This window comes from Egretta garzetta, unplaced genomic scaffold, assembly GCF_000687185.1.
Source record: "Egretta garzetta isolate BGI_Z169 unplaced genomic scaffold, ASM68718v1 scaffold681, whole genome shotgun sequence".
In the NCBI taxonomy this organism is placed as follows: domain Eukaryota; kingdom Metazoa; phylum Chordata; class Aves; order Pelecaniformes; family Ardeidae; genus Egretta; species Egretta garzetta.
Window position 1 is genome coordinate 136,784 of NW_009258563.1, and position 26,991 is coordinate 163,774.

Consider the following 26,991-nt stretch of genomic DNA (forward strand, 5'->3'; position numbering starts at 1 on the left):
ACATGCAGGCTATCAGCAGGAGCAATCTTCCCGAATATCAAGCCCTGAACAACATGAGCTTACGCAGCCCATGACAGTCAGTTTACACAGTCCACTTTTCAAAAATTATAAGGAATAGGTATTATTTTAAGAAAGGAAGACCTCAACGCTTATTTTAAGCAAAACACACTCACATCTAGTCACAGTGACCTTGTTACTTGACAGAAAAATCCAGGCAGTAAAAGGTACGTGCGTTACAGTATCACTGATGTGCAAAAAATAAACAAATTACTATGTTTACATGCTGTAACTGGGAATTTGTTTTTTTAGATCATTACAAAACTCTTTCTCCCATGGATCATGAAACAGCTAATCTCCCGTAGCTACTAGAGTAAGTGAGATTAAAGATGATCCCCATTTGCTTTAAGGACTCTGTACTTTATTGGCGCAAAAGGTTTAACTAAGGTCACATAAAGAAAACCCACGGGAGAAGTAACTTATCCCACTTTTGAGGATTAGTAGCCTGGGACAGCCTGCAACAAACCTGTATGAGCCATTTACATTTTACAAAAGCTCATGATTTTGTTAGATCAACTGAGCTTTCTCTACAGGCATGGAGGGAAACTTGACTATGTCAGGTACTGAACTTCTTAAACATACCCCCTCACCAACCCCCTTAATTGAGAACGTGCGTGTGTTTCCCAAATATCAAACTAAAACCTTTTATTAGTGGATGATTCCTTTTTATTTCCCCCTCTATTCTTAAATTTCTTCAAAAAGCAGTCCACTCTCAGAGGCAGAAATCAATTTTTCTTAATTTAAAAAAAAAAAAAAAAAAAAAAAAAGGAATTCACAAACAGCGCAGTCTGCTATCAACCTTAAATGCAGGGTTACTGCCGTTTCCAGTCTTCATCTCTAGACTTCAATTTACATAAAGTTTACTGTCGTGTCAATCATGGCATATAACACATGTAACCATTTTAAAAATAAAGAAATGCTAACAAACAACTGTAAACTAAAAAGAAAATAAAAGTGAGCCAAAGATTATCAACTGGATGTTTTTTCCCAAGTTTCTCACTGCCCTGAAAATAGCATTTATCAGGGAAAGTTTCAACTGTTTCTCAACAGTAGCAGTTTGTTCTTAAACGGCAATTAAAAACTTCACTGACTACCTACAGCAAGCAAGTTAGAATCTTGAAGCAGGAAAGGGTAACTCCAAAAAGACAGCAGAAGTTCAGGAAAAAAGACAGACAGAGGAACAAAACTCAGGATAGTCTACGCAGCAGCATGCCCCATCAATGTACAAAATGCTGCCACAGAATACAGAATCGTGCATTTCAGATTGTAATCACATCTTGTAGTTCTGCTGAAACAAAAATAAAGAAGCAGAACTTGTATAAAATTATTCTAAAGCAATTAAAACTTTATTATGCACAGCTTGATGCAAACCCAAGCATATCCAAATGTAAGATGAAGTGCTGTATTGAAACCACAGCTGAAGAACTAACAAGTAACAAAAACCGTTAAATAATTTCAATCACTAAAAAAGCGGGAACATTCAAAAAACGACTGCAGACAGCGCACCAGCACTTACAGAACACTATTTAGGTTCATTTTACCAAGCAAGGACTAATCAAGTCCTGACTTGTGCACTTACCCAGAACCAGTCACATTAGTCTTCACTGAAATATATATATTAAAGAAAAATGCGTATTTTATTAAAACTCCATAAATGCACAGAAATAGATAAAACCTTTTTTTGTATGCTTTACTTCTCCAAGGAAGATGAGACTGGTTTTTGGGGAAGGGAAAAGGATGGTGATGGAACATTCTTAACTAATCTGCTCTCAAAGAGCATGTTCTGGGAATAAGAACACTGGGACTGTTAAAATCTGCGACCAATTTGTGTCACATATACTACAACATGTACAACTTTATAACTTACGGAAATGGGGCAATATATTGAATGAAGAGCATAGTTTCATATATGTGAAAGACTTCCTCCAACAGTGTTCTTTTTTCTCTTTTGTTTTTGTTTTTTTTTTTGTTTGTTTGTTTTAAGGATGGCTGGTGTCTCCAACATGATCCAAAATAATTACTTCAAATGTAATTGTCTTTCTGCGTTCCAAAATGATCATTTAATTGAATTCCATTCCATGTTGAGGATAACAGAAAATAATTAGGATCCAAAGAGATAAATACTCAGCATGATATTAGTTAATATGAGAACCTGGAAGACAGTGAAAAAGCCATTAAGTCTCTCTGAAAGGAAACAGAGCTTTCAAATAAATAAGCCATCCTTACAGCAGCATCCAGGGACAGTGAGAACGATACAAGTTTTCCACATATTCTAACACTACTACTCAGCTGAAGTTTCAAAAGGGGCAAAACCAGATTAAAAGTTCCACGTGATTCAGTCTTCTTTCTTGAAAAAGTATGCAAGTCATTGAAGGTATAGAATACAACCTCCACATGCGTGATATGCACCAAGGACATGGTTTTGAAATGCATCTAAAAATCCCTCCAGTAAGAGCAAGGAGGGGGATGACCCTAATGTAGGAGGATTTATACATCCAGGTACGCATGGACAGGATAAAGGAATACTCTAGGTAATAAACAATCAGAAGTTATTGTACTTTTCAATATGCAAATGGGCATATTGCAGCAATAGGAAGGCATCCACAAAGTTTTTAAAAAGTGAACCTTAGAGTAACCCTATAAATAATGAACACAGTTTGGTGGCTCACCGAATAGTCAGTTTGACATGTTTCAAAAGAATGCTTAAGAATTCATCCTGTAACTATTAATTTTCATTGAAATCTGGGACTCAGAAGTGCCTCCTGCTCATCAGATGAGAGCTGAATCTGAACTGCACAACAGAATGGAAAAGTAATCAACATTTAATAACTACAGTTTCCACAAGATAAGGGTTGTCTGTTGCTCTGTGCACTACAACAATAGGATCACTGTATTGTAGGATGACTGTTCAAGACATTTTAAAATATACAAGTGGAGGCAACGCTAGCGGAGGAGTTTGAAAACATTCTAGAAAAATCTGAAAGAAAAAAAAGAGAGCATACAAGCAGAAATGTTTCTCAAAAAACCATGTCACAACCTCTAAAGAGTATCAGCTGTTCCAGTAGTATAGAAAAGACTGATGACAGGAGTAGTATGGTAGAAAATGCTACTAAAAAGCACAAGCACAGAACTTGAAGAATTTAAAACTAACTTTACAAATGGAATTCTTTAGTCAGCTCTAGTGTATATGATTTATGACATGTAAAACACACACAGATGGTTGTAAAATTTAAGATTTAAGTGCCTAAATTACACATAGATCAACAGTATGTGATTCAGGATCCAAGAAATATGACTATAGAAAGTCAGTAATATTTAGGACCGTTTACTTCTAATTATCTTGGCAAAGACTACTTATAAGGATTTAAGATCAGAATCTTTTTTCCAAACATTTTTTTCTGAATTATGCAGTAATGCAAACAGTAAGATCCTTCAGAAAAAATACCTTCTTACACTTTTTCCATTTGAAGATTTTTATTTTCTCACCTCCAAAATCCTGATATAAATTAAAAGAAAACTTAAAAGGCTATTAAAAACTTAAATCAACAATGATTATTCCTGTTCTCAACTTATACAATAAAAAAGCATGATCATTATCTATCAGTATATTGCATCAAAACCCTAGTGCCTAGCAGTCATTCAGAGCAGCCCAGCAGGACCTACAAAGGTAGGCTATTACATTTCCTAAATGGAACAACTTTTTTTTTCCTTAAATTACTATGTAAAGGATTTTATACAGAGCTTTTATCAACACTTTTTTTCTTCTTTGAAAGTAAATGTTTCCCTGTAATTGTGAGAACACAATCGCTGACCACCGTATCCAAAGAAAAGGAAACAGACGGACAAGTGAACTTCAGAGCTGTCTTATGTAAGCACATCCAGCAATCCTACTCTTAAAAAGGAAACAAGTAATTTACCATTTATTTGCCTTTTATAGCCATTTACAAAACCTGGTTCTTAATTTGTCCCTCATTCTAGGACAAGGAACAGAAATTGAAACCAAAGGTCCCATCTGAAAGGAAGATGAAGGCAAAAAACTTTTACCAGAGATCTGCAACTCCTGAGATGACATACAGGACAAGACAGTAAACTGCAAGTCCTTGAATTAGCCAGTTACTTCACTAAGTTACACAGCTGCATTTTTGGACCTAATTTTTCAGGCCCTTTGTACCTTGAGAGGTATTTCACACATGGAGATGAAAACTTCAAGAGATTGAGTATAAAACGTCCAGTGCATACTAAAGGCACAGACCAGCCTCCTTTCTATGATAGCTTGCACTCTGCTTGGGGACATGCATGATCTGAATCCTTTCAGAGACGGTAACATCACACTAAAAATTTATTCCAGCCTAGCAAAAGTTGACAGTGCTTGCAACCCTAACATTGTCTTCTTGGCTTCAACGGAAAGAGCTGTGAAGATAAATCACGATGTTTCACTGCTCATGCAGTCAACCTGACAGTTCCTGAAGCATCATCAGTCGAGTGAAGATAATCGAGGGTTATTAAACACCAACCCAGCTTTGCCATCTTTAGGCAGCACTGAACACAAAGAGTTAAAGTAAGGCTGACTTGCGTATTTACATCTTTGTATCTAATCAAATGAAATCTATAGCATGTTTTTTTCCTCTCAGATCTAAAATACTTTTATCTTCATCAAAAAAAAATTTTTACAGAACTTGGGAGTACTTAGCCATTTTTATCAGCCGGAGGTTAGTTCTCAACATCTGCTTTTGTCTCCTTTTTTTTTTCCAATGACATATTGTTAGAAAGTCATTTCTGAGTGACAGCTGTATTATTGCAGCATTGGAGGGAGGGAGGGGAAAAGGAAAAACTAAAAGAAGAAATGAGGAAAAACAGGTAGGAGGAGCGAAAAGAAACTGAAAGTGAGGGGAGCATTACTGTGTTAGGATGGCATGGCCTGATAAAGTCCAAGTGACAGCATGAGCAATGAACACTGTTTCGGTACCAACAAAATAAAAGCAACTTCATTTCAAGTATTTTACCTATTCTTGAGTAATACTTGTTTATTTGTATGGGATACCTTCTTATGTGTACATTTCCTCTATGCACACTGAAAAAACCGTGTCTGGGTACTACAATGGAAAACACAGAAGAGAGGTATCAATTAAAAATGTCCCAAAATATTGGACTGCATGTATGATACGTAAAAGAGTACATACTACCACAATTACACTCTATGAAGGACATCCCTCTATGCACGCAAGCACATGATCTATTCTCATCTAGAGGGAAAAAAGGGGGAAGGAAAAAAAAAAGACAACAAACCCACAGACAAACCTTTTCTGAGAGACATTCAGCTCAGCTTGCAGTCAATCACACTGTGGGAACTGTCTCCCTCTCTCTCCACTCATAGTAGGATGAGCCCCAAGTCACCTGTATTTTTGACTTCCAGGTTCACTGCCCAAAGTTAGCGTTGGAGTCATTTGATTAGTTTTTATGATCATCCATCTCTTAAATCAGACCTGTAGGCGAGTATGTGGGGGTAGGACTAGATGACCTTTAAAGGTCCCTTCCAATCCAAACTATTCTATGGTTCTATAATGTTCCAAACAGGTCAAATATAATGGTGATTTGATCAACTCTGGTACCTTATGTACTTGATGCAAGGGACTTCATGGTATCTATACATATGAATTTGAAGGTAGATCATCTATACTGAGCCCCAACACCGCGGCAAGTGTGTTCTTAATTTACAAGCATAGTGTGGATCTCCAAATTTACTATTTTTTTTTATACCTTCAATAAATCCCACAGTTCTCTGTTTACCATCTGCACCACACAGAAAAAGTAAGTGTTAAATGCCACAGATGAAACACATAGGGGACTATGACATTTTATTTTTTAGAAAGCCAAACCTGGGCCAAGAAATGAGCTAACCATTCCAAAAAAATGAAATGCCAGGATACAGTAAAAGACTCCACAATTCCTACAGCATCAAGAAAACCAAAGGGCATCTAGAAACACTTTTTTTATTATTACAGAAGATTCAGTTATACCGGGCTTAGAACACAGAAATTGTAAGTTGGTTGTTAATAAGTAGTATCTTAAAAATAACCCAAAAGATAGCACTTTCAAAGAAATTAACAGGTTCAAGACCCAAGAAAAATTTCTAAAATATTAATGCATGTTATAAATTATGCATGCACACGCTTGACAAGCCTTGAAAAAGGACAACCCCCCCCATTTATCTAGTTGTTCATCAAGACCCACCGTTCTTGACTGTGTTGCTCAAAATTCCCTCTATTCTAATAATACAAATGAAGAAATAAGTAAAGGATATTTAATAGTGAGGAAGTTAATACTATGGCTCTTTAGATGAAATAAAACCAAAAGGAACATTTATTCTCTGTCATTGCAATTGCCGACTGGTATAAAATAGTTTCCTTCCCTCTCTTTCTGCCTTATGCACCTATTTTATTCCACATGTATTAGAAAAATCCTCTTGTATTTCTCAAAATGTTTCCAGAAATTAAATTGGCAAAAATTTTAGTAAGGCTGCCAGAATTCCTGTCTAAAGCTTGAGCAGGCCAAATACAAATAAAGAAATGAAGCATTCAGGTGTTTTTAACTTCTCTCCTTAATTTGCCTGATTTTCTTAGCAAATGATCAAAGTTTCTCAGTGGCCTATCATCCCATTAAAGAAAAAAAAACAAAACAAAACAAATAACCAAACAATAACAAAAAACCCTTGTCAAAACCAGGTAAAAATGCACTAGCATCTCTCCCCAGTAATTCTGTTAGCGTTCTAGTCAAACTTCACTTTCTCAGCCTCTTCAGCACTTATGGGCTGCTGTGCAGCCTTGTTTTTTCCTGTCAACTCAGCAGACGAGCTCCTGTAGTCCCCGTGTCTCTATACTGACAAATTTAAGAAACCAGGGGATAATTCCTTTTAGGCCTTCACAATCTCCAATGCTTTGTTTGTTTGCATATACACGTTAGAATGTTTTATGTTTTGAAACTTCCCGAAGGCAAGCAGCTGAAGTTTTTTGGACATCGCTAAGTGCTTAAATAACTAAATTTCACATCAGATTTTACAGGAAACAATCACTATGTATCTAGAGAGAAAAACAAAACAAAAAGAATAGTTTTAATTTGAAGTATAAGGACTCTGGATCTGTCAGTAGATTTAGACAGATTACTGCATTTTACTCATGAATATATGTATACACTGTCATTCCTGTCTATGTTACCCAGGCGAGTAATTATGCCAGTCTGGTTTTTTCACTGAGCAACCTCTAGTTTGTTATTTACTTAAGAGGACATGTTATATTCTTAGGTATGTATGTTTTACTTTAATTTCTTTAATTTAGAGAATGGTATTTGAATGCTGCAAGTATGAAGCTTGACTTTTAATCAAATTGGCCTGTGCTCCAGAGCGCCAAAAATTTATTAGAAATCAAGTACTGAAGAATTAAAAAAATAACCTGTGTCCCATTTTACCTCAGATATAATCTCTGTCCTTATCACACCAAATAAAAATAAGTAAAAGTGGTCATCGTTACAATATTAAATTATATCAAATGCAAGTAGAATTCATATACAGGTTACTTGCAGACAGTTCTTAAATGCTGTCAAACATTTTGTAGTGATCGGACAGAAACAAAAGTCAGCCCAACATTTACTAATAGATTTAAGAATGTATAATTATGTGTAGTGTATATAGAAAACTATAAATGCCCCCACACCCAAAACCCCCTGTGCCTTTTACTGTGTTAAACACTAGTTCAGTGATCCATGTTCTAAATATTTATTTACATTCATTTCAGTCCCTGGAGAAAATCTGTGTAGCTGGAAGCAAGAAGAATACCAAGTAAATGATATGTTTCATTGAAATTTTCTACTACTGCTATCTAGCCAAGAAATAATAGAACACCAACACATTGCGCCATAATAATCACTATTTCCAATCCTAATTGTATGATGAGATAAAGTGATTGCTTTAGGATAGCATATTCTAAACACTTAGTTTCTAATTAAAATAGAGGGTACCAACACACTAACTGTGAATTACTATCCTAAATTTATGAAAGCTTAAAGGTGCCTGACAAAACCAAGAACAACATGAAAATTTAATCTGAACCTAGTCTAGCATTTTACAATGCTCAAAAGGTATCTTAAAACAGTCATTTGTTTCAGGAGTTTATCTTAGGGATACGTAAGTTATAGCAGCAAGTTTTTAAATGGTTGGTAAAAATCTAGCTTCTATCCATTCATCAGCTTTATTCTTCTCAGTTGTAATAATTGCACCAACTAATTTCCTGATGAAAAGGACTGAACTTTGTAACAAACAGAAAGATAAGTATACAATGAATATTTTGAAAAGGTCACTGAACTTGTCACAGTTAAGATTTGACATACCTGAACTTCAAGAATCATACATCAATCTCTGATGTGACCAAAACTTCTTAAGTAAAAACAACCCGTCTTTTTTCTGAAATTGCTAGATACGCTACGAAGCAAAACCCAAGATACATCACGTATATATAGGAAATTTTTAAACACATCTCTCCACTATGTAGTTGTCGGTTTCCACATAGCAACTATGGAGAAAGATGTGCTATATATGTAAGGGATAATGCCCTAGTAGAATACAACAAAATTAAGATTTAAGGTTACATTACAGTATTGCTTCATATTTTTAAACAAAGATTCACACATAAAGGGAGGTCAGAGTATTAAAGTGAACTGCTTTCAGTCCTCTTTGAAGGTTGTGCAGTAGACCCCTATTTCTGAAAAAACCTAGTATTTCAATAATTACTTTGAAACCCAGCAACATATGGGACACCATACTTAGAAAGTAGTGCGCCAATAGATCCTGTATGTGTCTTTCTTGAAACTAACTGGCGAGCACACCAACCTCAAGTTAATTCAAGAGAGCATAATAAAAGGCAGTCTATGAGAATAACGAAACATCAGACAAAGTAGGTGTGGTTTTGCTTAACTAGGTAAGCTTTAGAGTTTTCCTTTGAATTTCTTCACGTAAGAATACATGAGTGACATGAAAGGGGGAAACACTGAGGATACTGAGTAAGGTGAGGGAATAAAACATGGCATCCTTCCGTAATGGTGGAAAATCCAAATTGGTTATGAATAGGTAAGGAAGAAAAAAGATGTGACAGCACAGCTCTTAACCACTTAGAAGTTTCAATGCTTTGTATATTAAGCCAAGTCTTTTTTAATGGCTTTTTTCCTATATCCACTAGAATTAAGAATATTTAACATTCACACCAGTCAAAGGAAACTGTGCAATAATAATTCATTTTCAACTACAGTGATTGCTCATGGAGTTGCTGATTCACAAGAACGCATGTAAGAAGCCTAAATCATGCCTTTTCTATCATGGTATGGCTTTGGTGGGAAAAGCTCATGTCTACTGAATTCTTTTGAATAAATACAATTTTTACGAGCAGAATGAAATTAAAATTTTGTGAAAAATATCCAAATAGAAAAAAAAAAAATCTATTCCTGTATACATCATCTCATTTACTTTTATCAGAACACAGACATCTGCAAGAATTGTCACCAGCTTGCATATGCAAAAGTAAACCAATTCAACTGGTTTTAAATCTTGGAAAGCATCTGAGGTTTGTGCTGGTTTCCTGTTGAATTGTAGCTCAAATCAGCTGCCAACTGCAAATTGCTTAAATTAGTGCAGAGAAACAAGTTTGAAAATAACACGAGGAATAAAATCTCCAATGTGAAAGCAAAACATTTCGTTGCAAATGGAGAAAGAATCACAGGAATAAGATCTGGTATGCTAACACATCTGTATGAACCATATATGTTTAAAAACCCATGTACTATTAAAGAATAACTAGAACACCTTCAGGTGAATTTAATTTGGCTAAAACTTTCCTTCAATTCACATACACAGTCTCTTCTTGAACAAACAAATAAAAAGTTTAAATATTTCTGTTACTAGCCCACATATTAAAAAAAACACCCTAGAAATTCTGAAATGGGAAGAGAACTAAAATGAGAAGAAACTATCCATAATTATTCGGGGTTTTTTTGTTCATTTGTTTTGAAGATAATCAAAAGCATATTTACCCCATTTATACCTAGCTCCACAGAGAGAAGAGAAACAAAATTATTTAAAATATATTCAGAAATCTGGTGGGGTGGGTTGGTTTTTTTTTTTTTGTCAAGAATTAAGTCAGTTTTCCTATATAATAAGAACATTTTTTCCCCAAAAAGACAGTTCACAATGTTTAAGATAAAAATTTCAAGGAATTAGTACTAATTCCTGGTGTGATCTAACACAAATTGATTCCCTGTGCATGTGATAAAATGCAATCTGTATAAAGGTACATAATGAAATTATCTAGATTAAACACTGGTAAACTGGAATTGGGGGGTTGGACTAAATAACCTCTAGGGGTCCCTTCCAACCCAAAACATGCTATAATTCTATGAATATTTGGAAACTAAAGGTTTTTATATCATTAATGAAGATTAACTCATTTCTATCATCACACTACCTTCACATGATTCCTACTTCAGAAATTAAGTACCAGATCAAACCTACATACTCTTTCCAAGCTGTTATGAAAAGTAATGGAAACTGGGGCTTTCCAAAAAGGAAAAACAAAGAAACAAAAATGTAAGTGAAAAGACCCCCCCATCCCTATACCAAATGTTACTTATGATTTTCTTCTGCTAAGATTCTAGCATTAGAATAATTTTTCCTCCTCACCTGATCATTCAAAAAGAAAACCCAAACCCAGAAAAATCACCAAACCAAACAACCAACCCTCCTCCCGTCTCAAACCACAAAACCCACAAACAGCTTTTGGAGCACATCTTCACAATAAACGTTCAAATTAAATTCCTATGTCTTTCATTCAAAGACACAAAAAAACACACACTGTTTTCATACCTGCATATGGGTTATCAACATGACCATGACAATGAAAACAGAGTATTTATTTCAAAGGTAATAGAAGTCATAGCAATGGCTATGGATAATGTTAATGAAATATACTTAAATAATTTCCTTATGCTGCTGTTCTTCCTCAAAGAGGGTTTTGTTCAAAATTCTGCAATAAACAGAACTATGCTTTGCTAAGAAAAGGTGTAATTTATGTCTTCAACTGTACTGCACCAACACATCAAGAGAACTTTTTTTAATGTTCTTTAAAGAAGAATTTAAGTGTAAGATTACACTACTACTTCAACTTTATTTAAAGTGCACAGACTAAAGAAAAGAAGCAAAGGACATATCATTATACTTTGGGATTTTAACATTTCCATAAAATACTTGCGGATACAAAGCACCTCATACACAGTCCATCAGTTTCATAATGTGAAAATATACTTGGAGTAACACTACAGCAAAACGAACCATACATGGAACATGTATTTTCCATGTTCCTCCTTAGAAGAGTTCTAGTTTTGGCACCGTATATGAAGTTTCCATGTAATTTAAGAGGGAATTTCCAAAAAAGCAAGTGATTCACCTTTCCTATTGGTTGCAACAAAAGGAAATTGAAAACATCTTAAAAAAAAAAAAAAAAATCACCCACCCATACATGTAAACTTGAAGATTCCATTCCTGAATTGAAAACCCTGAAAAAGTAAAACTTTGTTCACTAAATCTAATTGTATAGGGCCAACACAAAAATGAATCAGTAATTTTCTGAACTGTCACTACTCAACTACGACGACTGTTCAATTGCTAAAATCTGAAGATTAACAGTTACATCTATGTCAAAAAATTAACAGGTACATTAACTTTCAAGATGCATCCATTCAAGTAAGTTTTGTAACATTTACCTGTATCCAAGCGCTTTACAGGGGACTCATCATCAACCTCAGAATCTCCACATGCACTCCTTGATCTTTTCCTTGGGTGCAGAAGTGTCTCCAACCTTGGAAGGACTACAGACAAAAAGGTTTTGGTCCCTAGCTGTGGAGAAGTTGGCTGGGTTTCAGTGTTCTTTGCAGACTTTTGGGGGCTTATACTTTTCGATTTGCAGAAGAGAATGGATGTACGTCTGTTTACATCAGTTGATGACTCAGCTACAGAAGAAACAGTCGACTCATTGAGATTACTGTCAAGTAAGTGTTCTGGAGTGTGTCCATTTATTTCTTTCTGAATGGAAGTGCTATATAATTCATTATCAAATTTTACTCTTTTGTAAAGCTTACTCTGCTCTGGATTGAGTTCTACTGGTTTGAGGGTTGGTGGTTCTGAATTAGTCTCCAAGTTTGAAGGAAGAGGTAATGCATCTGATGGTTCAAGTTTAGGGGGAGATTTATCTCCTGAAAAAATTATAAATAGAGTGTGATTTTTGAAAACCTGTAGTTATAAAGTCTATTATAAAACTCACTATAAATGTGCAGCCCACCAAATAAATTGTTGTTTGGAAACAAAGCATAACATTTTAAAAACAAACCTTGTCTATCAACAATCTGTCCTAGTTAGTAGTTCCTACTTTTATACTGGGAATGTAACAGGGATAGAAAAGTAGGTGTTTATAGTTGGTGTTAACAATTTACACCTGGATAAATATTTTTACTTCTCATGCAGTTATGTTAGTTTCATTAACTAAAAACTAAGAAATCTATTTGTTTAAATAGAAAGTTGGGGTGGTGGATGATTATCTGTTAAATGCAAATACACTGCCATTCAAGTAAAATTTTTGATAATGTACATTTTTATATATTTCACCTTATCAATATTCACTTTACCTGCCTAAGACAAATTTTATCAGATAAGCATTACAAAAAAAAAAAAAAAAAGTATTCATAACCTAATCTACTACAGTGAACTAAAATGTGTTGTAAAATTTACAGAAAGGCAAGGTTTGCAAAGCTGTTTACAGTTGTGACTACAAGATTTATCTACCAAAAAGAAATAAAAAAGGGGAGAAAAAAATAAAACACCCCAAAGTCTTGCAGCTTGATTGGCCACTAGTTGACAAATACACACTGACAATGCAGGAGAAATCAGAAAAACCACACTCTACCATTTTTTCTCCCCCTTCCCCACCTCCGTAACATAATCATGTCCCAGTCAATTCCAGTAATTCCATGTTGGGAAAAGACAACGGAGATATAACTGTGAGCGTATAAAACTAGTTTCGGTTTTTCATCCCAAGTGATAGGGAAAAAAACCAAAAAGCTTTCTGCTGTTGCAGCATTCCCAAATACAAGTAGAAGGACTTCCTAACCCATAGCTACCAACTCAAAAAGCTGTTAAAACCTTTTTTCTAGCTTCCAAAAGAATCTTTTAAAATATAAAATTAGTAAGAAGTTGTTGCTTATTCTAAAGTAACTGTATGAGAAGAATGTAACAGTTATGCTATCACAAGAAATTTTAAAGTTTAGTTAATTTTTCTGCACCACCGGAAAAAAAGGTGTAAAAAAGCCAAGGGTTTAAGTCCTGTATCTGTAGTGGATTAAATACTATCTCTATATTGTTTTGATTTTGGCTCAGCGATGATCACTTGGAAATCAATTACTTCTAAGTGCAGAAAAATATTTGCCCATTGTTTAAAGGTTAATCAAACAATAGCATAGTTCATATTTTTAATATGTGGTTAAAATAAAGTGACTATGCTCACATCCTCTGAAGGCATACAAACGTTACAATTGGTAAATAACACTGCAGGAAGACATTTAGAATGAAACTTACAGTCAGATAAGCACATTTAAGTACTACCAATTAAAAAAGCCTGTAGTTTACTATGTCCAAGGTGACTGTTCTTTGTGAACAAATTCTGATTTTCTTATCATTAATGAGAAAAATATATACAAAAAGATTTAAGCACAGAAAAACACCTGAGAACTATTTAGACACTAAACCCTAAATTTCATGGGGTTATTCTGGTACCATATTCTTCATGTGATCAGAAACTGAAAACAGCACTGCAAGGAGGTAATTCACAGCTCTTCTAAAGTCATCTCCTGTAGAGATCATGGGCACAGGATTCTACTACTTTCCTCATCTTTCTTTTTAGCAATTTGTTTTCTTTACTCCTCTAAGTACCTTCCATTTCAAAACTGAAATTTTAACTAACAACTATTACTCTTCACTAGATCAGAACTGTAACAATAATGCCAATCAACTCTGCTCTTCATGATGCTTTTTTTAAAAAGTGTACTGTAAATAAAAGAAAACAGTTACTGCTCACTTTTGGGCTTTTTTTTCACAACAGCTGCAGTGAAAGGCCGTGTCATAAAAATGTTAGGGTAGTGTTATCTGGCAGAAACTACATTCCTAAAGAACTATGTTCAGTAGCATCACCACTTGAAGATTTAAAAAAAACCCAAATTAAAAAAAAAAAAAAAATCACTACATGTTTTAAGAAACAGCCTCAGAACAAGCATGGTGATTCAGGTACACTTTTTCTACTACTGTCTTTCAAATCTCAAGCAAGTTATGTGTTTGAAAAGCATTCTCTTAGCAACACTAAGAATTAAACACCAAGTTGCTGTTTGAATGGCAGTTAAGGACAGTCGTTTATTGACTTCACCTTTCAAAAATTCAGATAGCACCAAGCTGCACCACACACAGACTGTTTTATTTATTACCATGCTTCCACTTTCCCTTGAGCTCTTTCCTCCTCCCATTCAATGCACTTATTCAAAATGAGTCTCTAACTCTCCTAAAGAAAAATAGGTTAGCTTTTTAGAGAAGAGCTGATTGTGAAACAAACTCAATAGAACTTTCTTTTTTGAGAGATGAGGTTTTATTTGCATCATTTAAAAATAAGCAATAAAGACCTCAGTAACCGATTTAAAAGCTAAAAAAGCAAATACAATATTCAACTGGAATATAAAGTTAGGTCTTTCTAGTATATTGCTCTCATTGAAATCAATGGGAACTAGCAAAGAGTAGATGCAGTTCTGAGACAAATGTTTTCAGGAGGAAGAGAGGTGCAAGGGGAAGGGCTGGTTAGATACAGCCGACTTGATTCTACAGCATGATGTTTGTTAAGTCCTATCAATAGTTAGCTTTATTTAAAAAAAAAAAAATAGATATAGAAAGAAAACAACCCAAACCAACCCTCTTCCCTCCCCAGAGTCAAGTAGAGAATAAAAAAAGCTACAAAAGACACTACAACCTACAACGGCCAGAGTTTTCAGCACCATTGACCTAGGCTCACGTGATCCCTAATACACGTTTTGTTATTTAAGTGGATTTCTGAAAGTACAAAGACGTTTTCCACTCAGGCATTTCCAACTCCTTTTCATACAAGATTCTACTTTCATTTCTTAGCACCCAAAATTCTCAAAAGCCTTGCTACTGTGAAAAATAATTAGAAGGAGGTTTTGTTTAAAAAGATCATTCTCATATTCTAAAATAATTCTTGTGGCTATTTGTCCACTTAAAAATTAAATATAATACTAATTTATTACACACTTTAATTCATATGATTAAAGCATCTGGCTGAAGAGGTTCAGAACAGTACTAATTTAAACATGAATTAACATCTTACCTTCTTCTTCTCCGTCTTGTTCTAATGCTGCACTTTCTTCCTCAAAACTTCCAATACCTGATTCTATTTGAGGAGCTTGGTTGTGTTGCTGACTTAGTTTGTTGCGAATAATGCTGATTTCTTTCTTTAACAGCTTTGCTCTTTTGCTCCTTGACCCACTGGATTTCATTGCACAGGTGAGATCAAGTTTTTCTAGCAACTCTCTCAGCTGTTCTTCCAAGGACATATGCACTCTGTTTGCAGGATTCAGTAACCTATCCACTGAAGTCAAAATACGTATAATTGAAAATGTGTTAGTGTTTCCCACAATATCACCACCAACAGGACAAAAAAAAATTCACTCACCAGAATTAAAAAAAGTCATCAAAAAGCTACTTAGATTACAGTCTTAGAAGTTTTGCCATTACCAGTGATTAAATATTGAAATTAATTCCTACTATATAATTACTGTTCTTCTTAATCAGCATTTTGCTCAAGAAAATTAAGTAGTAGAGCGAAGAATTAAAAGGTCAGAAGGAAGACAATTAATCCTTCTCGCCCTAAGAGACTATTTCCTTCTTGTCAAAGAGAAGGGCAAGATTATGGTTATAAAACAAACGTGTTAATTATTCTCTTTTACTGTCAAAACCTCAGAAAACTGATATGTATGTCAAAAGAAGTAATTCTAATTCCTAGTATTACAAACGTACTTGACTTTTTAATTCAGTATGGTATTTAAGAATGAGCTTAAGTTTATGCACACAGGTAGTCATTTTCCATGACTTACATGCATACACAATCACGTTAAAGAAAGCACTCAATTTAAAAACCTTTTTCATGTATCTTGTTAAATCAGGCTCTGGCACTATGAAAATTGGAATCTGGGTAACACTGCCTTCTAACGACAGATCCAGTAGAACTGAAACACTTGAATCTTTCAAGCTGTGTTTTTAATGCAGTGGTGGGAAATCTAGTCAGCAAACTGAACAACAACAATCTTAAACACCTGTATGGAATGTACAGACTGTGCGTAATGAAAAATGCAACTTTTAATAACAATCCAAAACCATCTTACCATCTTCCCAAGAGAAAGGCTGGGGTGACTCAAGTTTAGGCCGTTCAGGTAAGTGCATTCCAGTTTCATTATTATAACCGATTCCTTCAGCATCTCGCCTAGCTTGCCTGAGAACTACACCTCCTTGATCTCTTAACCGCACTGCAGCTCTATAAAATATTGTATCTTTTGCATTGTATTTCATACAGTTATCTATGATAAGATTGAAGTCTTCTTCAAACTCACTGAGGTTTTTATAGCCTTGAGCATCTAACCGTTTTCGCATGGTAGAGAAATCCATAGGATGTTTAATATGATCCAAATAGTCTGGAACCTTTGAACAAATATTTAAAATACGAATGGGTAAAATTGTATTACTACAGACAAAGCAACATTAGCTATTAACTCATCCACATTTTCTAACATATTTTGTAACACCTCAAATCAAGAACTTCAAAATGTAGCTTAGAATTGCATGTCTTGATATTGCAAACAACTGCACACCAATAGAAGTTTACATATTGAAAGATTCTGCATCTTAGGTAACAAGCTGGACCTCTACTAACAGATGCTGGAACTACATATTTTTAGAAATCTGTGGGTTTATGTACTTCTTATACGTGTAATTATGCATATGCATACTTATAAATGTATTTATCCATATTCACACATAGGTATAATATATACATGTGTATGTAGTATATGCACACGTGTATGTATCCACAGTTTGTATTACACAGACATGTATACATTTCTACATGTTATTTATACACAGGTGTAAATGTGTTGTATGTGTACGTATGCACACATACATACACACATGTACAATCTAAGTTTATCTGATTTCCCACTGAATGAAAGGGAATTTCACCTGCAAGTAAGAACACAGTATCCACATTGCAATTTTTAAGACACCCTTTGAGTTTGCTCTATCAAATAATCTTATTGCAAAAGATCAACATGTACCCATGTTATTCTGTACAAGTGTTTCCTAGAAATTATTTTGGTATACGAGCATCAATAAACTTTCATAGCAGTAAGTCATAACTCATAGCATAGGTTATCAGAATAGAGATTAAAAGGTAACACTTCTCCCAACTCTGCATGCAATGATTTGTTTCTTGTACTTTACAAGTGCCACCAAGTCATGTCTAAACATAAGGAAATAGAGCTGAAAACATACCTCTTTAAGGTTCACTGGCTGAGCAAATATACGAGCAGAATCCTTTTCCTGCAGCTGATCCAGAACTGATCGCAAAAGTACAGTGAATGGAGTAAGCTGAAGTTCCATAGCAACCTGCTCAATCTTGACCTAAAGAAGTAATAATTATGCAGTTGAGCATTCTTCATTAAGATACTGTTTTAAAGTTGTCTTGCAGCAATACCAAAGTACTGTAGGCATGAAACACAATATACTTTAAGTAAATTAGTTCAATGGTACTTTCATCAGTTAGCATTTGTCTGAATTTTGTTCCATTTTTAAAACCTTTTCTTTTCTTTGAAAAGATGTTACACAAGAACAGCTTAATATTTTGCCAACAATGCAAAAACAAGAACAAGAATTTAAAGGTAACGTTTAAAATTAAATTTCAGCTGTAATGCCACGTTAAAAGTGTAAAAAGAGAATTCAATGAATGTTTACAGGCTACATAAGACCAAAAAAAAGAGAGTAATTCTAAAGATGTTCTATGTAAATTCCAAGAAAATAATTTTTAAAACCACAATCAATGTCTTCAGATTATCATCCTTGAGAATTTTCATTACTTTTGACAACTTGACAACTCCTCTATAGTTTTATTTTCAGGCCATTTAAAGAGTTCTCAACATTGAAACAGTGTTGTTACCGCAAAAATAAATTATTTATAATACATTAATGGTGTGTATGTATACATACAATATAAATGTAAACACACACACACAAAATACATGTGTATAAATAACAATACATAACACATATGTAGAGCAAGTGATATGTGAACGTACAGGAATGATGCATGGAACTCCAGAAAGCACTCAAGAATTACAAACTATATTAGCTTGCAATGAATATTCACAGCTTGCAAAAAGTAAAAATGGATTTTTTTTTTATAAATAAGGACAATTATAGACTCTTAAGTGCAAACATTTTGCTTTCACAGTTTTCATATAGAATGTTATCTTTCTGCATTATCGCTTCATCCAATCTCTTCTCCCAGCAATGTTATCTCTAAGAATGTTGTAGGACTTAGATGCAGCTTTCTTTGGTGACAGAATAAAAGCACTACTCAGTGTAGGCACATGTATTGAGAAAACCTGAAGAGATCAAATTTTCTGCAGTTCTTCAGAAACCAATTGTCTTTGTAAGTCTAACAGAATGGCTTGTTAAATAATTTCTCTACACCAAAGCACGCAGCATGGGCAACAAACAGGAGTTGGAAGCCACCATGCTGTTAGAAGGCTATGACCTAGCTGTTAATACCTAAATTTGGTGGGATGAATCCCATGACTGGACTGTGGCTATCGATGACTACAGGCTGTTCAGAAGGGACAGGTGAAGAAGGAGGGGCAGAGCTGTTGCCCTCTACATCAACAGAGTGTGAAGAGCTGTCTCTGAAGAACAGCCATGAGCAGGCTGAAAGCTTACAGTTAAGAATCAGAGATCAAGGCAACAAAGGGAACCTTGTGGTTGGTGTCTACTACAGGCCACCCAATCAAGGGAAGCCTATTGGCAAAGCCATCTTCCTCCAGCTACGGCAGGCATCATGCTCACAGGCTCTCATCCTGCTGGAGTCTTCAACCACCCCAACATCTGCTGGAAAAGCAGCATGGCGAGCTGTAGGCAACCCAGGAGACTCCTGGAATGCACTGAGGGTAACTTCTTAAACCAGGTAATAGACAGCCCTACCAGAAGGGACTCAATACCAGTCACCAATGCAAGTGACCTAATCAGAGACGTCAAGGTTGAAGGCAACCTGGGCTGCAGTGATCATGCACTGGTGGAGTTTGCAGTCCTGAGGGATACGGGTCAGGTGAAGGGTAAAGTCAGGACCCTGAATTTTAGGAAAGCAGACTTGTAGATCTTCAAGGAGATAGTCAGTAGGACCCCCTAGGAAACTGTCCTCTGGGACAAGGGAGCAGAACAGAGCTGGCAGATCTTTAAGGACATGTTCCATAGAATGCAAGAACTCTCAATCCCCAGTTGTCAGAAACCAGTAAAGGAAGGCAAGAGACTGGCATGAATGAGTCAAGACATGCCCATCAAACAAAAAGGCAAGAAGGAAATGCACAGTCAGTGGAAGCAGGGAAAGGTATTCTGGGAAGAGGACGGGGACACTGCCCAGTTGTGTAGGGATGGATTCAGGAAGGCCAAGGCACCTCTGGAGCTGAACTTGGCAAGGGATGCAAAGAATAATTAGAAGGGCTTCTATAGGTACATCATCCAGAAAAGGAAGGTCAAAGAAAGCATACCCCCACGATGAACAAGAATGGCAAACTGGTAACAGTTTGGACCAGGAGAAGGCTGAGATACTCAACAAGTTCTTTCCCTCGGTCTTCACTGGCAGCCTCTCTTCCCACACCTCTCAAGTAGATGGACTGCAAGATGGGGACTGGGGGAGCAAAGTCCCTCCCACTGTAAGAGAAGATCAAATTTCTGACTACCTGAGGAACCTCAATATATATAAAATCTATGGGATCTGATGAGATGCATCCCAGAGTCCTGAGAGAACTGGCTGATGTAGTTGCTGGAAAAAGGGAAATACTGCACCTGTTTTTAAAAAGAGTAAAAAGGAGGACACTGGGAACTACCAACCTGCCAGCCTCACCTCCATGCCTGGGAAGATCATGGAACAGATCCTCCTAGAAGCTATGCTAAGGCACACAGAGGACAGGGAGGTTATTTGAGACAGCCAGTATGGCTTCACCAAGGGTAAGTCTTGCCTGACCAACCCAGTGGCTTCCTATGATGGAGTGACTACATCAGTGGACAAAGAAAAAGCTACAGATGTCATCTATCTGGACTTCTGTAAAACCTTCAACAGTCCCTCACAACATCCTTCTCTCTAAATTGGATAGATATAGATGTGATGGATGGCATGTTTGGTGGATAACGAATTGGCTGGATGGTCACATCCAGAGGGTAGTGATCAACAGCTCAATGTCCAGATGGAAATCTGTGACAAATGGTGCCCCTCAGGGGTCTGCATTGGGACCAGTCCTGTTTAGTATTTTCATCGATGACAGTCAGTGGGATGAAGTGGACCCTCAGCGAATTTGCAGACAACACCAAGCTGAGTGGTGCAGTTGACACACCGGAGGGATGAAACGCCAGCCAGAAGGACCTGGACAAGTTCGAGAAGTGGACTCACATGAACCTCATGAGGTTCAACAAGGCCAAGTACAAGGTCTTGCACCTGGTTCAGGACAACAGCTGGTATCAATACAGGCTGGGGGAAGAAAGGATTGAGAGCAGCCCTGCAGAGGAGGACTTGGGGATGCTGGTGGATGAAAAGCTGGATGCCAGCAATGTGCACTTGCAGCCCAGAAAAACAACCATATCCTGGGCTGCATCAGAAGCACAGCCAGCAGGTCAAGGAAGGTGATGCTGTCCCTCTACTCTGCTCTGGAGTCCTCAGATCAGTAAAGACGTGGAATTGTTGGAGACAGTCCAGAGAAGGGCCACAAAGGGATGGAACACGGAAAGGCTGAGAGAGCTGGGGTTGTTCAGCCTGGAGAAGAGAAGGCTCCAAGCAGACCTTATTGAGGCCTGTCAGTACTTAAAGGGGGCTTATAAGAAAGATGGGGACAAACATTTTAGCAGGGCCTGCTGCAATAGGCAAGAGGTAATGGTTTTAAACTAAAAATTAAAAAAAGGTAGATTCAGACTAGATGTAAGGAAGAACTTCTTTACAATGAGGGTGGTGAAGTGCTGGAACAGGTTGCCTGGGGAGGCTGTGTATGACTCATCCTGGAAACATTCAAGGCCAGGTGGGACAGGGCTCTGAGCAACCTGATGTAATTGAAGATGTCCCTGCTCATTGCAGGGGGGTTGGACTAGGTGACTTTTAAAGGTCTCTTCCAAACCACACCATTCTATGATAACTTTATATATTTTAAGCAGTATGCGCGAGCGTGTGCATGCACATATGTTTCTTGATCCTACATGAGGATTAGAAGACAAACATTGCAGTCCTTCCATTGCAAAAATAGCATGTGAGAATACTCAAACTATCTTTCTTTCAGAAAAGTTTCACCAAATTAAAAGGTACTCCATTTACCTGTTCTCTTTTTAATTTTTCACGCTTACGTATAAGTTCAATCAATAAACGTGCTCTTTCAAGGTCATGGCGCAGCCTTTGCCAGTACTTCAATTTTTCTTTTAAGGCTTGCATTTCTTCATCATCTTCTCTCTAAGAAAAGAATCAAAATGTTTTCATGAAATGAAAAATGCTAACTGCTTTCTATAACCTAGTTTTATGCAATTACAGAACTTATTCACAGGAAAGGAGAAACTACTGTCTTACAGTTACAGTACTTGGTCATAAGCTTCATACTGCAACAAATGTAAACCTCTGGTCTTCTAGAGTTTCTCAACTGCCCAGCTGAAAAAAAAAAATCTATAAACTGGAAAGCAATCCTACGGTGAAGGCTTGTATCAGAAAAAGCAATACAGCAAACAGCAACCTAGCAATATAACAAGCTGCAAAGATTCAGTATTTTCACATCAAAATCCAAAGCAGATGAACATCATCAGCTTCTTCAGAAACTCAATCCCAGCAGAAACAAATTCTTGTTGTACTCAACAGTCTACCTCCCCCGCACTCAGCAAAATTAGGACACACTTGTAACAGAACAAAATCATTATGACTTCTGAGGACAGGAAATGAAAAAGCAGTTTATTAAATACTATAGTAACTTCAAATGGTACTGCAAATAGGTAATGTAGTAATATAACCTTTCAGTGAATGGATGAAAGAATTCACAGATTTTTAAGACAAAGCAGTGTTTAAACAGTTGCAGTTTGATTTGTACATACAGAAAATAGGGCTTTTCTTGTTTGTTTTTACTATTTTTCATAAGAAAAAGAAGGATACTGGAGTATTACCTACAGTATTCAAATGGTGTTGGTAATTCACCAGGAACAAGACCATAAAAAAGTAGAACTCCTGATATTAGTACCAACTACACAGAAGAAACATCTGCTTTGAAAAATTATGACATTTAAAATAAATGTTTTATAAAAGAGTCTCAGAAAGAGATCCAAAGCTTTGTAAGCTTGCCTGTAACTAGCATAATGCAATATACATTCACTAAGTGTTGTGGTTTTTTTTTTTTTAAACTAAATCAAACAATAAATTCCCTATAGTATGAAAAAAAAAAAAAAAAGATGAATAAAGAAAACTGGCTAAGAAGATGAACAATAACCAACATTACAAATTGTTATACTCAAAGCAAAAACCTCCTTAAAGAATAATTTTAAAATATCGTAGGTCCTCTAAAGGAACCTTGTGCAATTTTTCAGACGGAAGGTTCTATAAATAGAACTGGAAAAACTGGCAGTTTAAATACCTAATAGATTTGCAAGTCCTATCATTCTATGAGCTGCATTGTATTTTACTGCTTTATACACTTTGTAAAAGTAAAGGCAAGTACCTGTGGAAGCTATGAAGTTAGTTTTATTCAAATCTCTGACTTCACTGAAGTTGAAAATCCTTAGCTAACAACTACCTCTGTATTACAATATAGCAATCTGGAAACAACAGTTTGTTCCTCTTTAAAAAAAAAAAAAAAGAAAAAAACACAAAAAGAAGAACAAAAAACTGTAGCTAGAAATTTCTAGTTCCCTTTCCGAATGACTATTACTACTGACAGTTATCATTCAGTCTTGACTTATAGATACATAATAATTTAACTGTTGAGGGTCAGAACCGTGCAAAGTAAATTTCGACAGAACAAATATTAGTATGCACATTTTCAATTCCTTAAAACTCTCAGAGACTCAGTGAATGAGAAAAATTACGTTGCCACTAATTGCTCTTCTCCTACACCACTTCATCTCTGAGTACAGATCACACATGTGGAAAAGCAACCTGTTAACTGACATAGCTATACAATTTTTTCATAGTTATACTGTTTGTCAGGACCAAAATTAAGTTGTGGCTATTGCTAAAAATGGAAGGCTTGTCCTCCCTCTGCTTTCAGCCATTCAGAACCTGCTCTTTTGCCCTATGTAATTGCATAGTTCATGAAACTGGGGAACTGACCCTACTGAAAGCTAAGTCAACAAAACCATACCAGTTTTAGGGTGGGTCAGGAAACTTAAATACAGCAAGAAAAAAAAAGTTACACCAGGTCTTGGAGTAGTTCATTAGAGACTTAAACATCATTCTGGCTTGGGGATTAATAGCAAACCTCCAATTTTTTGACACTCCTATGCAAAGTAATGTTGGCAGACATAGTTACAATAGCTTACATAAACCCCCTTTACCGTAACCTTGTTATTACCTGACATACAACGTATACCTTAATTAGATTAAAAATTCCAGGCAAGCTGAGAAGAGCATGATGCACTTGTTTCCAACATCTAAGTAGTAAAAACCTGGATAACAAGAGTTCCTTTCAAAATTTTTAGTTTTCAAAAGCTTTCTGACAAGGGAAGTTTCTATTAACTTCCTGGTAAAGAGTTCTTCCAAATCTTTCTTTCTATAACAAAGCTAGAAAGTTTCTTCTGGCTGAATACACAAGAAGAATTTAGAAAGAAACTCTGTGGTATTTTCTGATGGACTTAGTTCTTGCTGAACACCAAATATGATCTAGAAAGGCTAACACTGACACATTTATTAATACTGAGGGAAGAGGGAAACACTTCTAACTCTACACACAGAACACGCATCAACTAAGAACTGGTCTTCAGCTCCAACTCCCACCGTAAGTATGTTACCAACCAGACTCTGCACACTAGCAGGAATACTGTCAGCGTACCAACAGATTGCTCCTTATGCTGGATATGGATACTCGGGGACAGCCTCACTCCCTACAGGGACTGTAACTTAATGTGTTAAACAAAAACAGAATTACAGTGATGAAATGGGATCTTGACCAATACAATTAGTTTTATTAAGACCCTCTGCTGGCACCTATATGCTAATCAGTCAAAATCATTTTGTGGCTACAACTAGTCGTCTTACTCAAATTTTCAGTGCAGATACAACTTTAGCCACCAGCACCTTCTACTTTGTTTCTCCAAACAGTGGTTTTAACCAACCCCTCTACAGCAGCAACATGCTGTGCTTAAATTTCACTCGTTATTTTTATTCAAGCATTCTTTAAGCACAGAAAAAAACTAAAATAATGGGGATGTAAATTTATTAGAGAATTTCCAATACCTTTCCTGAATTTCTAGGTGGAGAGAGAGGTGACAGTATAAACCATTCTTTCAGAGGGTTCCTCGTTCCTGCAGATGGTGAGGTAGTATATAAGCCAAGATCTTTTTGCCTGGCTTCGAACTGTTAGTTGATGTAACATCACCTTCAAAAGCATATCATAACTGAGCTCTGAAACATGTTCATTAAGAAGTAATTCTAAATCACAGAATGCTTCCCACCCTGCCAAATTTGTTCTAGCAAACAGGTATTAGCGAGAGATCAAAACCACCTTCCACTAGGCATCTCAAAACCATTTTCAGGGTTTTGGTTCCTCATGTTAACATTTCTTTTCAGTTTAAATGATAATGATGATTAAAAAGTCTCCCCTGCAACTGTATTACGTCAGTGTTTATATTTCTTTGATTTGACTGAAAACCTATTCAGGTTTCTTGACATTCTGACCTCTCAGATAAAATAAGGGAAAAATAATTTTCCCATCTAGACCGACATGAACAAAATAATCACATATATCTGAAAATATTGAGGCATTCTCACAGCAGCTATGACACAGCTGTTTGTTAAAGTCTTCATTATGGTTTGGCTTATACTTGGAGTAATGAAGACGACTAATGCATCATATGCTTTGCAGTTATGACTACTTTAATAGGTATTATATATACATATTGAAGATGCTATGGAGAAGATGCAATGTCGTAGGGCACTTGCTACTCACTGAAAAGCACCACCTACACATTTTTCATCAACAGTATCATTTAATAAACAGCTTTGCTTGGAACTTGCTTTTTCTTTTCAGAAGACAAAGTTAATTTCAATTATAATTTTTAAGCATAGTCTCAGAAGTGCCCCAATATTTAATAAAATATTTTCCAATTAATTTAGAAAGTATTTTCATTATTTTCTTACTTAAGAATAGTGCACAGTTCTGAAATTAGAAAAGTAAGGATAGTGTTTGGACAGGAGTACAACAGGCAAATGGATTTTGAACAGCTCCTAAGTCTTATTTTATTATAATCAAACATCAATTATAAGAATAATTTTCTCTTTGTAGTTACTATTGAAATATTTAGAAGTGTTGCAGTCTCATGATGCCATCTTAACAGGAAAAGTACTTCCCAACTACCAGCTAGCAAGTATAATTTTTTCAGACACTAACTACAGTCTAGGTCTATACCACCACATAAGCTCTGGACTTTTGTGCTTGGTTTTTATCCTTTTTAAGGAGTTGAACTCATTTAAAAAAAAAAAGAACAAAAAACAAAAAAAAAACCCAAACCACCAGTCTATTATCTGAATAAATTAATTTCATCTGTTATTGGGTAACTGCCAGGCACTGCCATGGAGTAATACAGAAGTAATGAAAGATAAACAAGTGTCCAATTTATTCCAAGTTAATTCCACCTAAAAGGAATTTTAGCATCTCAGTTGTAACAAAAGGCTGAGGTGGCTGGGACAGTTTAGCCTGGAAAAGAAAAGGCTCCAGGGGGAATCTCATCAATGTACATAAATACCTGAAGAAGGCAGAGCCAGGCTCTTTTCAGTGGTGCCCAGTGACAGGACCAGATTCAGTGGGCACAAACTGAAACACAGGAGGTTCTGCTTGATCATCAGGAAATGCTTTTCTTTTTTCTTTTTTTTTTTTTGGTGTTTTTTTTTTTTTTTTCTTGCATTTACTTAATGTGAGGGTGACCATGCACTGGCACACGTTGCCCAGGGAGGTTGTGGAGTCTCCACCCTTGGAGATACTCAAAAGCCATCTGGATGTGGTCCTGGGCAACCAACTCTGCTCGGCCCTGCTTGAGCAGTGGGGTTGGACCAGATAACATCCAGAGGTCCCTTCCAACCTCAACTATTCTGGGAATTGTTAATTAATTTTTTTCATGAAAAGCTAAGAAAATATTCGCACACACAAAAAGGGCAGATCCAATAATTAGGAAGTAGTCTTGACCATAGCATTTTTATGACTACATCAATTAACAACTTAATCAGCAATTAGCAATGCAATTTAAACAAAAATAATAGCTAGGCTTTAAAGGGGAAAAAAACCCCCTCAGTATAATACAAGGGAATTATT

The 26,991-nt window shown here is 36.0% G+C and overlaps 1 protein-coding gene across 2 annotated transcripts in view; it reads right to left on the bottom strand.

Annotated features, from left to right (window-relative positions):
- The window catches only part of BRD1 (bromodomain containing 1), a 62,575-nt gene that overhangs the window by 17,953 nt on the left and 17,631 nt on the right, over positions 1-26,991 (bottom strand). Inside the window, exons 4-9 of one of the 2 annotated variants that reach the window (XM_035903394.1) lie at positions 21,813-21,944; positions 17,741-17,869; positions 16,579-16,891; positions 15,525-15,785; positions 11,854-12,342; positions 1,978-2,209 (exon numbers count right to left, since the gene is read on the bottom strand). In XM_035903394.1, coding sequence (XP_035759287.1) covers positions 2,193-2,209; positions 11,854-12,342; positions 15,525-15,785; positions 16,579-16,891; positions 17,741-17,869; positions 21,813-21,944 — 1,341 coding nt within the window. In that variant the 3' untranslated portion in view covers positions 1,978-2,192. Of the gene's footprint in view, positions 1-1,977; positions 2,210-11,853; positions 12,343-15,524; positions 15,786-16,578; positions 16,892-17,740; positions 17,870-21,812; positions 21,945-26,991 lie in introns of those variants that run through there. The other variant, XM_035903393.1, reaches the window with a different exon arrangement.